This window comes from Talpa europaea (genome assembly GCF_964194135.1).
Source record: "Talpa europaea genome assembly, chromosome: 1".
NCBI lineage: Eukaryota > Metazoa > Chordata > Mammalia > Eulipotyphla > Talpidae > Talpa > Talpa europaea.
This window is the reverse complement of record NC_140073.1, coordinates 94695074-94709993: the sequence shown is the minus strand read 5'-3', so window position 1 is coordinate 94709993 and position 14920 is coordinate 94695074. Positions and strand designations below refer to the sequence as shown.

The 14920-nt window shown below is 43.8% G+C and overlaps 1 protein-coding gene across 4 annotated transcripts in view; it reads right to left on the bottom strand.

Annotated features, from left to right (window-relative positions):
• The window catches only part of FMNL2 (formin like 2), a gene marked incomplete at both ends in the record, with an annotated part of 274318 nt that overhangs the window by 1628 nt on the left and 257770 nt on the right, over positions 1-14920 (bottom strand). For 2 of the 4 annotated variants that reach the window (XM_084238495.1, XM_084238497.1), the window contains 5 exons: positions 4204-4327; positions 5806-5904; positions 8634-8735; positions 10321-10484; positions 12897-13026. In XM_084238495.1, coding sequence (XP_084094621.1) covers positions 4204-4327; positions 5806-5904; positions 8634-8735; positions 10321-10484; positions 12897-13026 — 619 coding nt within the window. Of the gene's footprint in view, positions 1-194; positions 371-4203; positions 4328-5805; positions 5905-8633; positions 8736-10320; positions 10485-12896; positions 13027-14920 lie in introns of those variants that run through there. The other 2 variants (XM_084238496.1, XM_084238494.1) reach the window with 2 other exon arrangements.

Below are 14920 nucleotides of genomic sequence, written 5' to 3'. Positions count from 1 at the left end.
GAATAACTTGAGGACTAAGAAAGGGGTTAAAAAAAAGGGCAGTCTAGCACCCAAAACAAGTCCATCATCAAATATCTTTGCCCAAGCCATCACACTTAAGGACATGAAAGCTGGCCAGAAAGAGGCCAACACAAGACTCAGTCTCACATCAGTGGAATGTGAGGTTCAAAGACTGCTCCCTGGTCAGACTCTCACCAGTATTACCCTCAGCCATAGATTGAAACCATTGATCTGCATACAGAAAGAGGAGGAAGCTAAGTAAAAAGTGATGCTTGCCAGCTCTGTGTATCCTCCACCACCGGTGTGCTAGAAGAAATCCTTACCCTCGAGTGAACATTTGGAAATTTAGTGATATTATTCTTCTTTAAGGCTAAACAGAAAAAAAAACAAAAAAACACAAAATGATGGTTAAGCAAAAATGGGATGAAAATGGAAAGCAATTTAACTTAGTGCTTAACATTCCCGGGCATGTTAGCCAACAGAGGAAGAGAGTGGGAGGCCATTACTGTAAGAGGTGTTAGATAAAACAAGGGAAGGATAAGAGGGTCTTCCCACCCAGTGCCCTGACCACCCAGATCCAAGCTGCTTTGAAGTTTGGCTCCAGAACAACAGAGAGTCCAGCAGCAAAACTGACAGTAAACATAAGCCAAGTAGATGACAGTTCCTAGCCTTGTTAATAAGCACTGACGGGTAAGTAACTGCAGAGCAGGCAACAACACACCACATCCTTTGAACTCTTCAGAGACAGGATATACATAACAAATGCAATTCATAAAAAAATAATGCCACAAAACAAAAATGTACCCAATTCCATGTCAACCTTAAAATGGGAGTCAAACAATGGCTATTTCTTAAGTAGAGTATGTCCTTCCCTTTTCTTTTCCAACCAACTGTAGAGAACTTTGCTCCTTACCTGGCCATCAAGAACTAAACTCAGGCAGTTACTTGTGACAATTTGATCATTCCTTTTTTTTTTTTTTTAATTCTAAGAACAGTGGCATTTTCCCATCATAGTTATATGCTATTGCTTTTTCTGTTGCCACCATCCTGACCAAAGGAGCATGTGCAGATATGATCTCATCACGGAAGAAAACCCCTAGGTTTGACATGGAACAGAGGCACCAGCAAAGAAGCATGAATGGGCTATGACCATGGGGAACACTAAAGACTTAGTTTTCACTTTCTGCCTCGCAATCTGGAACTGCTGACAGCTGAATGTAGGCATGAAACCCAGAGGAATGAGCTGAGTATAAAGCTAAAAGTTGCCCATATTGGCTTACACAGGTTTCTCGGTCAAAAGGACTCTCTGTGTAAAGCTTATGCCAGGAGTCCCATCACACCACGGACGATGCTATGGAAGTCAGTTAAGAAAGACCCAATTTATAGCTGCTGTGCACAGTCCACAGTTCCTTCTGAAAATCATTCTGCAACTTTAGAGCACTGTGCATTCCTGAGCACTTGCGTGGCAACTCATTCACTATCAGAGCATATTAACTGCATTCTGAAGGAAGATTAGTTTTATATCTGTAGGACTACAAAAACACAGTAAGTGTGCATAAATGTTACGTGTAGTAGTTGTTATTAATAATTATCGTTCTGTGTTCAAAGATATTAGCCCAAAAATCTTGTAAGCAACCTACCTGGTCCCAGTTCTATTCTCAAAGAAGTGTTTACTCTATATATTATTTTTCTGAAAATTTCTGCAAGTCTATTAATTCAACTCACACATACCCAGAGCACTGCTAGCACATGGATTCACAGACACACTGAAAGTAGCAGTAATGAATGAAATGTAAAACCATGCAGTGTGAAGGCAACAAAAAATACAACACAACAAAGAGGGCAATTTCATGCTATCACATTGGGTGGTCCTCACAGACATACAGAGGGACATAAGAGATCAAAAAATCTCCAGCAACCTTTTAAGAGCATCAGGTGAGAAAGAGTAATAGTTTAGTAATGGTATTCCTCAGTGAGAACAGGTTCGCAGAAAAATCGAGAGCCACGCTTGGCGGTGCGAGCAGTAAAGGGCACAGTCTTCAGCACTGCATCAAAAATGACAGCCAAACAAGACAAACAGAACAAAGTAAAAAGCCAAGATTTACTGCATTAGTATATGGTTAGTGCTCTGTTAATCAAATCTGAGGAAGAGGGGAAGGGAGGTAAGCAGGAAAGGGGAAAGAGAGAACCTAAAGTCTACAAGAGTTGTTAATCCATCTAGGGCAAGATGGTAGGGTAGAAAGTGGAAAATATTCCAAGGAGAATAAAAACTGCTCGCTTCATAACTAGATATTCATTCACTTCTGCTGGTAGATTAATAATTAGGTCAGCATATAGAAACTGTGTTTTGCTCATTTTATAAGCCAGGTGTTGCTGAGATGGAGAAGAGACTGATGAAAAAGGAAGTTTCAGTTAATCATGTGCAAGGTGGGATGTTTCTCTACCTATAAGCTAATCTTGTGGCACTGAGGCTGAGAGTTGTTTACTCAGGCGATCTGGTCTTGGCCTTGCTCAGAGCAGAGCTGCTCCCTCCATGTGAGGGAGCCAAAGACAGAGTCTAAATGGCAGGGGCTTTAATCAGGGTGCCATCTGCAAGCCACTGCACCATAGACATTGAGATACCAGCAGGCACATGTGCATGGTATGTAGAGATGGGCTTTTTTTAGAAGATTTATTTATGTATGTACACGAGAACTGGGGGGTAAGCCAGAAGTGCGGGGGGTGAGAACATTCACCAGAGTGGGCAGAACAGGCAGATCTACTGAGATACACTGCTGAGGGGTGCAGTGAGCAAGAGAGGAGAGGACTGCTGCACCCTGTGGGTTAGCTCTCTGGCTGGGGATTGAACTCGTGCCGCAGTGGCTGGAGACAACTTGATAGCACTGAGACTTTAACCCCTGTGCCACCAGGGAGACCCAAGATGGGCATTTTCATCAGCCATTTACAGATCCACTGAGAACCTACCCTGCTTCACTCTGTGCAAGCAACTTTTACTGACTTCCTTTTTAATGATTTACTTAGATCTCTGGGTCTGAGCTTGTGGGGAAAAAAAAATGTGGCTTTCACAGTTTGGGATCCCTCTTTATAATGCTGATAAGCTATTAGCAAGAAATAAATCAAAAGTCTAAGAATCAGATCTTTTAAAAATTAGGACAATTGGGGAAATGTGAATAATAACTGAATATTTCATATGAAGGAATTGTTAGTTTTTGAGGTGTGTGACAATGGTAGTGTGGGTAGGTTTGTTTTATTAAAGCGTTCTTATTTTTTGAAGACACATACTGAAATATTTCCTGATGAAACTGTATGTCTTGGATTTTTTTCAAAATAATCCCAAGGGTTGGGGAATGGGGAGTAGGTAGAAGCAGACAGGTAACAAAATTGGCCGTGAGTTGCAAGTTTTGATGGGTAATGGTACATGGAAACTCATTATACTATTCTATTTTTTGCACATTTAAAAATTTCCCACAATAAAAACTTAAGTGCCAGGGAAGCTAACAAACAGTACTGAAATGCAACAGACATGAAAGGGAAGTCACTTACTGCCACAAGACAGTAGCCTAAATTATTGTCCTAATCTATAAGAGGGAATGCAGAAACTCTGGAGAATTGGTTCAAGCAGAAAGTATTAAGCTAGAACTCAATCACACAAAAACCAAGCTGGGGTAGGCACCATTCCACGCTGACATAACAACTATTTCCCAAACCTTGGTTAGGAGTTTGTTGGCTCATCTGAATGCAAACACCAGTTCCTGATTTCCCATTGTCTGCAGTCACTTTGCGTGAGTAAAGAGGATTTTAAGTAGCATGCTGGGAAAATCTTCATTGTCTGTGATTATTAGAATATACCCCTGAATGGGTCTTGTCCAGAGTTTTAATTAATAAGGCAGTTGATTAGGAGTAGCCAAAAGGAAGAAACTGGAATGAGGTTACAAACTGAAGACAATGGAAAACCATCAGGAGAAAAAGCTCTGATGAAATCCAATGATATGACGAAAGAAGGATTTTTCAGAGAGAGAATGTTTCAGTTCTTTGAGAGACAGTATATAGTAAATAAACTTCAAACACTAGCATAGAGTCTCTGTGTAACACTAGATCTGAGTTAAATCAACTGCAGTGTTTATAATCTCCAAATCTGCAAATAGTCCAGAATGGGCCAGGCCTGTCATTCTCCATCGACCACAATGAGGAAATATCTTTTACCTGTGATAATATCTTCAATGGCACCATCTTTTCCTTCGTATACATGTCTGTTATCTTTAACTTGTCGCCTTCTTAATTCTGCAATTAACTCTTGCTGCTGCCTCTTTGATTTGTGGGAAGGAGACTAGAAGAAAGAAAAATGCAGAGATTGATGGGACCAGCACCCTATGGAGGTCTGAGAAATCCAAAACCTGTGTGAGCATTATGTTGCTGATAAGCAGTCTCAGCCAGAAACACAGAGTGCCCTCTCAACATTCTGCTTAAACAGAGAAAAGTTCAAGAAGCTTCTAGGAAGAAAACAATTTGAAGAACACACAAAACTCCAGCTGGCAGCAATGGCAAGGCTGGATCCTATGACAAGAGGCATCCACTTAAACTGTGGCACAAAGGATCATCATGAATCACCTGGCAGCCTTTATGTTCTTTCCCTTATGATGTTTCCCTCCCTGAAATGCCACTTTTAAATTTTTTTTAGTATTTATTTATATATATTTTACATTACTGTTCATTTTTGTACAATGTTTGATTTCTCCTCGCAGGTGTAGTCCCTGTAGAATTCCCGCCACCAAGTCACCCGTGAACCATCACCACAGTCTCTTGTGCTCTTCCCACCCGTTTAACCCCTCACCCAACCCTCCCCTGCTGAATGTGTCTGATTTATAGTTGCCTGCTAGTTTTGTCTTTTTCCCCCCAATCCTTATCTAGTTCCCCTATATTCCTCCTATAAGTAAAAACATTCGGTACTTTCCTTTCTCCTCCTGGCTTATTTCACTGAGCATGATCCCTTCCAGCTCCATCCATGTTGCTGCAAGTGGCATGAGTTTATCTTTTTGGATTGCAGAATGGTATTCCATTGTGTATATGTACCACATCTTCTTGACCCACTCCTCTATTTGGGGGCCCTTTGGTTGTTTCTGTATCTTACCTGTTGTAAATAGTGCTGCAGTAAACATAGGTGTGCAGGTTTCCATTTGAATTAATGTTTTTGTGTCCTTTGGGTAGATTCCTGGGAGTGGAATGGCTGGGTCATATGGTTGCTCCATTCCACACAGCTTTCCACAGTGATTGGGCCAGTTTGCACTCCCACTAGCTATGTAGGGGAGTTCATTTTTCTCTACATCCTCGCCAGCATTCATTGTTGCCAGTTTGTTTGTTGCTGTTTTTTTTAATATGTGCCATTCTCACTGATGTGAGGTGGTATCTCATTGTGGTTTTGATTTGGAAATGCCACTCTTGATCCCAGCGAAACCTCTGGCTATCAAGGCCAGCACCAATGGTGTCCCCTTTAAGCCTTCTTGAGACACCTCCAATTACCAGGTGACCCTGGTATGGGGGTCTCTGTTTATACATAAGACTTAAGCTCCATATCACTATAAACCTGGAAATGCTACACAAATATACGCTTAGCCTCATTTAACTGGATGCTGAACAAAGCAATGAATGAACACATTTCCATTTGCCAAGTTTCCAAGTGCTGGAAGGAAATGGTAGAGCTCTGTGCAAATCTGGCTTTTTGCCTATTCACCCTGAATGTCTCTGAGGAGCCATCATGGTCTCCCCTCACAAGAGGGCCACCCCAGGAGACTGGCTGGCACTTCTCACCTTTGGATCCTGTTGCTCCATCAGTGCTTCCTGCTCCAGGAGTTTTTCCATGAGAGCTTGTTCCTGCTTTTTCCTCAGCTCATTTTCCTCTTCTGCTTGCTGGATAAAACCAAAAGAATCAAAAGATTATGTCAGTATTAAATGACAGCAGTCAAGTTGCTTCAAAGTCACTCTAAGAGATTCCCTGTTGCACCAGGACTTAGAATAATGGAAAGCATGTGTACTTCATGTCTGTATTTAACTCTGACTTGGGATTTGACTGTCTGCCCTTACCACATTTCTCAAGACTACCCCATTTCTCAAGTAGTTGAAATGTACTTTTTAAATCCTTTTTTTTTTTTGTTTTTTTTTGGTGATCCTCTTCCAAGTCAAACTGCATTTCAGTCCCACAGAGATGATAGGACCAATACTTCCAGCAGCTATGCTCAGTGATTTTCATGCATATTTGTTTTGTTTCCAGAATTTGTCTTTCTAATGACCAGCCTCCGAAAAGTAGGATCTCACAGTTCTCTCCCTTTGCCCATTGCTCAAGGAAAACCTCCATTCTCTTTCCTAGTGTTCTTCAAGGGCCTCACAAGAGAGATACTCTTGGACTTTCTCCCCACAGATCATTCCTTCCCAAGGGAGGCAGTATCCTCATTAATCTAATGAATTTTGGAGAAGCTGAACAGCTCAGCCTTTTGGGCATCTCCCTTTGGAAGTCAGCCTCCCTAAAGGGACTTGTAATAGTCTAGCTGTGAACTGACAAGCCACCTATCTAATTAAGGGCTGAAGTGTAAACTCACAGATATATATATACACCATATCCTCATAACCGGTCTTTATCAGTTACAAAGTCCACATTCTCATCTGTTGCTTTTGTCTCAAGCTTTCATTTGGTTCATACTGGAGGAGAAAAAGGAGGGATGACTCCTAAAACCCAAACATCTGCCCACAAAGTCCGTAGGTCAATTTCAGCTGGCATCTCTGGGTCACAAGGAAAACAACCCTGTCTGACAAGCGCCTCACAGAGCCAGCTAATAGAACCATGGGGAGAAATGACAACATGGAAGGGACACACTGACAGGTGTGACTGGTGGCACTCCACAGATCACCCAGGGCCTCCACTCTCTCCTCTGCTTGTGCGCACCCCGGCTGAAGTGGTGCTCTGAGTGGACACCAATCAGAGACACTTTCCAGCTTATATTACACAATTCAAAAACAGCATGTATTTTCTCTTTAGACTTTACACTTAAACACCACGGGGTCATCTCTTCAGCACACAAGCACTGCCAGTCAAGGAGCCCCGGAGTGCAGCTGGGGACCAGAGACCTTCTGTCGCCACAGCGCCCAGTGTGCTGCACACAGCCTTGTGCCGTGTTTGTGTTCATCCTCACAGCTAAGGACACTTTCCTTGTGCAAACAGCGTACGATATCACTGTTACACTGAATCATACTGAGTGAAATGGCTACACCACCTTCTGAGTTTCAGTACAAGACCCAAGGATGGTTCTCCACAGCACCAGCCTCCAGGGGCGCAGGACAAGTGACCAACTATTAATGTTTCTCAAAAATGTAAACGACCCACCATATCCCCCTCCGGCTCGAGAATCTCACTCCACGTTCCTCCAACATTATCAATATTTCAAGTAGATAAGCCTGGAGGATACAGATTGCAACGTCTCCTAAGTGTACTAAAACCCCTCCCTCTCCCCCAACTCCCTCTTCATTCTCTCCAATGGGACAAATTCTTCTGACACATGCCTCTTTGAGTGACATGCTTTTTCTAGACTGGGGCCCTAGAGAACATCAGAGTCTCTCCTATAAAGGCAGAGCCATAACTGGACAGATGAGGAAAGAGGGCAACCTTCCTTACCAGCACCATCTTGAGCCCACACTGGAGAAATGTTGATCCAAACAACCTGCAGCCCTGGACCAGGACTAATATAAGCAGGCTCGGCCTGACCTCGGCGACATCCCAGGGAGTCACTGGCAGGGTTCACTCCTTTTACAGGTTCAACAATCCCTTGGGAGGCCTGGATTTCCTAAGTCCACCCGCCTGCCAAGGCAGTCAGGGGGGCAGCATCTGTCTTTGAGCATCTCACTTCCTCAAGGGGAAGGTCCTGGCGCTGAGTCCCCAAGGTGGCCCAGTGGAGATGGTGTTAGGGGGAAAAGGATGTCCTCAAGCTAATTCCATACAGGCTTTGTGGACTCCACCCCCACCCCAGGCCAAAGCCAAAGACACTGGGAACTCCAAATCCCATCACCACCAAAGGGAAGGTGGCTGGGACCTGAGGGTGGGGTTAAGCAGCCAGGTGGATACAAAAGGCAGACACGTGGGCTTTGGGGTTTTCTCCATTTTTGGGCTCTCAGCCAGCTCGGAGGGTCCGGTCAGCTCTGAGAGTGACTTTGGGTTTCCAGGTCATCGGATCGGGTAGGACGCATTAAAGACTTTATTTCCCTATTTTCTCCCTGAGTTGTACATTTTCCTTATTTCCTCTTCTCTTGTAAATAAACCTTTTATTAATCGTGTGTGTGCCTGCAGTGAGGTATTCATAAGTCCCTTTTAAGCGCGCAGGTGAGGACCCACAGCCAGGAACCCGTTTAATATCGGGGCTGCTCTATAACAATGGGAGCGTCATGAGCTAAGGGACTTGGCAAGGTCAGATACTGACCGCACTGCCCAAGGGACCGGGGAGGCCTCTGCAGAGTGGCTCTCACCCTCCCGCACTTCTGACTGTACCCAGTGCTTGTATCAATCAATCAATCAATCTCGTATAAATAAATAAATCTTTAAAAAAAATGAGAAACGTCAAGGAAGGCACCAAGGATATAACGCTCCCGTTTACCTTGTAGGCTTTCACAAAGCGGACAAAGACAGGAAAGAAGACAGAGGGTGGTGTCGTCTTGGGGTTTTCTCCAAAATACTTCACAACATCATCAAAGGCGTCCTGTGAGGAAGCATATTTCTCTTGAATTTCATTAGTTTCAGCACTTGAACTTGAGGCTCTGGGGGGAGAGCTGCAGCAAAGCAGCAGTGATAACACAGCAGCTCTCACATTCTCCCGCCTTGGTCCTTCTCCCCTCCCCTCAACTCTGCAGCCTCCATGCTCTCTCCCGGTGCTCAGAGGCAATCAGAAGAATGCAGTGGCGCTGCAGGGACCTCCTGTCACTCCCACACAGACACAGGTACACACTCGCCCTTCAAGAGCTTCTTAGGGTAGTGACAGAATTCTTTCAAACCAGTAAGGTCAAAAGGGATCTTTTTTTTTTTTAAAGATTTATTTATTCATTCATTCATTCATTCATTTATTCATTTATTCATTTATTCATTTATTTAATTGTACAAGCACTGGGTACAGTCAGAAGCGCGGGAGGGTGAGAGAATTCACCAGAGCCAGAGCGGGGAGCAGAACAGGCAGAAGGACCGAAGTACACTGCTGAGGGGAGCAGCGGGCGGCAGGAGAGGTCTGCGCGCCATGTGGGAACCTCCTCCGGTGGCCGGGGAGCAGCCGGGGATCGAACCGGCGCTGCAGAGGCTGCGGGCAGCTTCGCAACCCAGCACTCAACCGCTGCGCCACCGGGGAGGCCCTCAAAAGGGATCTTAAATAGCTATAGACTCCAGGGGCCTCCCCGGTGGTGCAGTGGTTGAGCGCTGGGTTGCGAAGCTGCCCGCAGCCTCTGCAGCGCCGGTTCGATCCCCGGCTGCTCCCCGGCCACCGGAGGAGGGTCCCACATGGCGCGCAGACCTCTCCTGCCGCCCGCTGCTCCCCGCAGCAGTGTACTTTGGTCCTTCTGCCTGCTCTGCTCCCCGCTCTGGCTCTGGTGAATTCTCTCACCCTCCCGCGCTTCTGACTGTACCCAGTGCTTGTATCAATCAATCAATCAATCAATCTCGTATAAATAAATAAATCTTTAAAAAAAAAATAGCTTTAGACTCCAAATCTCAACTCATTGCAACAATGCTCCTTCCAATAGCCCCACACTGAGGACACTCGGGTCTCAGCTTGAACTTTTCTGTAACACAAGACAGCCAACCTCAAATGGGACCCAATCCATCACATCTACTCTTAAATCCCCACATCACTGGTCCCTCTTTTCTGTGATTGCATGCAGGCTACCCCAGCTCTGTGCAAGTATGTAAACCTGACCTCTGGTACAGTATGAGAAGTTAAGGTCAAGGCCTACAGAAACCCAATTCACCAGAAACACTGCATGCAGAACACAGGCCTGACTGAATCAAATACCGGACTCCCAAAGAGGACAGTGAGGAGTGGAGTGGAGTGGAGTGGAGAGGGGTAGGAGGGCCTCCAGAGAAGACAGGGAAGACCTCACGTTAGAAGAGGACAATGAGCAGGCAGAAGCCTCCCACATACAATATTCAGGAAGATCCCCTGCAATAACCATGTGCTATATCAGGACCCTAACTTCATCAGACAAAGGGCAACTTTCCCCCAAAGCCAGCACCAGCACCCCAGCAGCCTTTGGAGATCCAATCATCTCCTCGCCCTGGGTGTCAAGGGGCACGGAGCATACCTGTGCGATCTTGGCATCATCCTGCAGCTTCTTCAGCTTCCCCTCATTGTTGAGGATGAACTCTTTTAACAGTGTGTTGTGGTCATGCATGGTGTACTCCCTCTTGGTCAAGTCCATGCCCCGTTGGAGCTCCTTGACATCCAGTAAAACATTCTCAAGGGAGACTAGAGAAAGCAAAGTCCCCATGAGCATCGAAGCCACATCGAGTCTGACAGTGAGCTGTTTCTAGAGGATCCTTAGGGATAATGAAACGCCTTGGAAAGTTTCCAGCTTCCAGTACAGATTCTTAATATGAATAACTGACTAATGTGCTCATGGTCAAGCACTGTATTTAATTCTTTATATGCACAAATTCACTGGCACCATTAGCCCAGGTTACCAATGAGGAAAAACAGCATAAAGAGGTTGCGTGGCCTCCCCGGGTCACACAGCTAGGAGTTGGGAGAGAAGTTGTTCAGATAATAGTGGATGCCAAATTATGTGTTTGTACCCTTATATTCCAATTCTCTTTTTTTTTAAATTTTATTTATTGAGGAAACAATGGTCCACAATGTTGTTTGTGGCTTGGAAGTACAGGATCTCTACGTGTTATTTCCACACCACACCCACCACCAAAATACCCGCAGCCCATCACCGCAGTCCTCTGCGGCCCCTCCCCACTTTGTTCTCTTACATAAAACAAAAGCTTATTGGTGGCCAGCAGGCTCAGATGTTCCTTAACTGTGAAGATCCAAGATGTTACTCGACTTACCTACAGTTTTTGTTTTTGTTTTTTTTAGCTCTTTTGCATTTCTGTGGTTTTCCAGCAGGGGGACCCTGGGACCCAAAGCAACTTTGGACAGCTTCCTATTCTAAAACCATGTTTTCCTGCTTCAGAAGGGTTTATTAGCATAAGCCTCTTCATCTGTAGGGTGGCTACCCTTACAGAGCAGGCCCACTCCTGCAGCCTCCTGAGCCAGCTTCTCACAGAGGTCAGGCCCCACCTCTGGCTCCCCACAGCCTGACTCAGCACTGCACAAGGATGAATTACAGAGTAATGCGGGATGTTTTCTCCTCACTGGACAGATTCTGTCTTACTCATCCTTGACTCCTCAATGCTTAGGACAGTACTAAGTACACAGCAGGCACTCAAAAAGGTACACTGGATAAAGGAAGTAGTGAGAGAATAAATTACTGAAAGTATAAAAATGTCAGCAAACCTTATCCCTTGGGCACTTGAGCACAATTCAACTCAACTGACTTTTAATGGAGTCTCATTTAGGCCACACAACATGTGCTAATTGCACTAAGGCAGGAATTTCTTTGAACTATTTTCCTTCATTAGAATTGTGATGCTAACAGAACTCTTAATTGAGAGAGAGGAAAACTTGAATGGAAAACAGAAATCCTGGTAACAGCCTAAGCAAACCGAGGTTTCATTATATAGTCACATTCTGCATTGCACAATTCTTCAAAATACCATTTCCACCTGCCTCTCAGTCTCCACTGGACCTTCATCAGCACATCTATTCCAAGAGCTACATCATCTCATTCATTCATTCATTTGCTAATTCATTTATTCCCACTGTCAATTTGCTATGGGCTGAGAGAATTACAGAGATAAATAAAATTTGACTACCAGTAAGCGCACAGGTTGCAAATGCCATGCAAATTTTTACAAGAAAATTTGATATATCTTGTTTGAGATACAGTATAAACTGTTCTTTAGTAAAACAAAGAAAAAGCAGCCACTTATTGTCTGTGGCAATAAGAGAAGGTCTTGCCCTCAAAGATTAGATTCAACAAAGCTGGGATGGGCCTCAGAACTAGGCATTTATAGAAAACACCACGGGCTGCTCATGGTTCTATGTCACAATTTGGGAATCACAACATACAACCAATCCCGAGGTCAGTATGCATGTTGTTCCTTCTTCTAACCTACTACTTGAGAGAACGTGGTATGGTGGACAAAACACTATCTGAGGAAAACCTTAGGTTCTATTCCTGTTTTATTCCACTTTCTACCCATGTGACTTTGGGGAGCAAGACATTTAACTTCTAAAAATGTCAGCTTTCTCATCTATAACTTGGAGATACTACTACTTCGTACAGCCAAGCTATCTCTGCATCAATGAGGACTTAAGTGAGAATGTAACTGCCGTAGCAAATTAACAACCAAGAGGTAGTGATAACTTACATTCTGGCTAAAGTTAACTATTCAGAGCAGCCACACCTGAGAAAGTGGAACGCCACTAAATCATATTCAAGAAGTTGTGTGTATGTGTATATCCATGTGTGTATGTATGGGTGATTCGTTGATTCTCATATTCCAAACAAAAGCAGTGAAATATCACGGGTAAGAAATGGAGGTGCATGAGAGGACATCTTGACAAAGAGGTCACCTTCATCTTCATGTTCATTATTGTTCCCAACAGTGAGCAACATCACGGCTGAAGTACTCCAGCTCAGAGCTTCTGACATTTCGGACTTGCCTTGTTCAAGGCGTGCTGAAGAATGTTTGTGTAAGGAGGGATGGTTCCCTCAAGATGAAAGATATTCAATACCTGAGAGAAGCATTAATTGCTGAAATCAAGTACCTGCAGCAGCTTTCTCCACATAATGAAGCTCATTATAAAATAGGGACACTTGGTGATATTTTTCTTTCACAACATTAGATATATAGTGCAACAGCGTTTGCTTTCGGTCTGTTGACTTTGTATCTAAAAGCTGAAGACAAAAGGGAACAAGAGTTAGAGTGAAGGCTAACTGGACAGTTACCCCACAGAGGACGTTCTCCTACCCAGAGTAAACCACAGAACAGAGGGAGCAAGAGTGGACAAAAAGCACTCCTATAGCAGGTTCAAGATTGGCATCTTTCTTTAATGAACCAGCTCACTGATTTTCAAATGGCTAGCGGCATGTACAAGTTCTCCTTACATAGCTCCCACTCTTCATATATGGCTTTTTTAAAAAAAAGATTTATTATTTATTTATACAAGCACTGGGTACAGTCAGAAGCGCGGGAGGGTGAGAGAATTCACCAGAGCAGGGAGCAGAACAAGCATAAGGACCGAAGTACACTGCCGAGGGGAGCAGCGGGCGGCAGGAGAGGTCTGCGCGCCATGTGGTGATCGAACCGGCGCTGCTGCAGAGGCTGCGGGCAGCTTCGCAACCCAGCGCTCAACCGCTGCGCCACTGGGGAGGCCCATATATATATGGCTGTTATTCCCTTAATGTTAAGATTTTTTTAAGTAAAATGCTTTATAACACATTATAGATTTCAGATGTACAGTCTTTTAAATCAGTATCTGTACAGACACTTATACCTGCCACCAGAATTCCAGTTTCCACCTTCACCATCTAACTGACTCCTTTTACTCAATTTACCCACACCCCTTCCCCTCCTCTGCTGGTTATCACTGTTTTCTTCCTATAGTCTAAGAATTTTTTTTTTCAGTGCATTCATTGGTTTTCTATCTTTATGTCCCATATATGAGCAAAATCACATGGCATTTATCTTTATCTGGCTTAGTTCACTAAGCATAATACCCACTAGGTGGATCCATGCTGTTGCGAATGGCAGAATTTCATCTTTTTTCAAATAGGTGAATAGTATTCCACTGTGTACGTGGGCCACATCTTTACCCGCTCATCTTTCTATGGGTAGTTGGATGTTTCCAGTTCTTAGCTATTGTGAGTAATGACCATGGGGATGCATAGATCTCTTTGAATTTGTGTTTACATATTCTTCAGATGAATACCCAACCATGGGATATCTGGATCACATGGTATTTCTAGTCTTAATTTTTTGAGAAACCTCCAAACTGTCTTCCTAAATGGCTACACCAATTTCCAGTCCCACCAACAGCTCAGCTCCACTCTTATTCCCCAGGCACTGATGGCCGTCAGCAGATGTGATTAAAACCATGACCTTTGGGGGGCAGAGCTATGACTTACTGGACCATCCCTATCAAATAACCATGTTTTTCCCCAGGCTGAGAACTCAACCCACTACCAACCTTTTCATGTGGAAGCCACATTTAGTCCCACATGGACTGTGAAAAAGGGTTCCATAGACATTTTTTCTACTCGTGTTCATATAAGTCAGGTGATTCTGAAAAGCAGAGTACCCTTTTCCAACCAGTAATGCAAAACTTTTTAGAAAATATGAAGAAGCAGTTTGAAAAAATTCCCTAATTTCACCCAGTCTATTGACATCTTAACCAACTTCGATTCACCTTGTTTCTACATATTTTACTTAGCTGAAATCAAATGTACATGCAATTTATACTCTGCTTTTTTCTTTTCTAAACAGAAAATGACCCATTTCTTTGAAAACTCTTCACAAATAGTCTCATATTTAAAGAATAGGTCACTGTGTTAACTACTATTAAAATGTATTTAGTCATTTCCCAAAATGTTAATCTTCACATTGCTGATAATTATTTAGTCCATACTTCAGACTCTCGAGAAAAGATTCCTAGAAATGGAAACATAGGTCAAAGGGCATGAATATTTTTAAGCTTCTAAGTGCTTGCTGCCAGATGGTGTTCCAGAAGATTTGTACCAATTGATCCTCCCACTAGAAGAACATCCCACCCAATTCCAAGGGCAGAGTCTC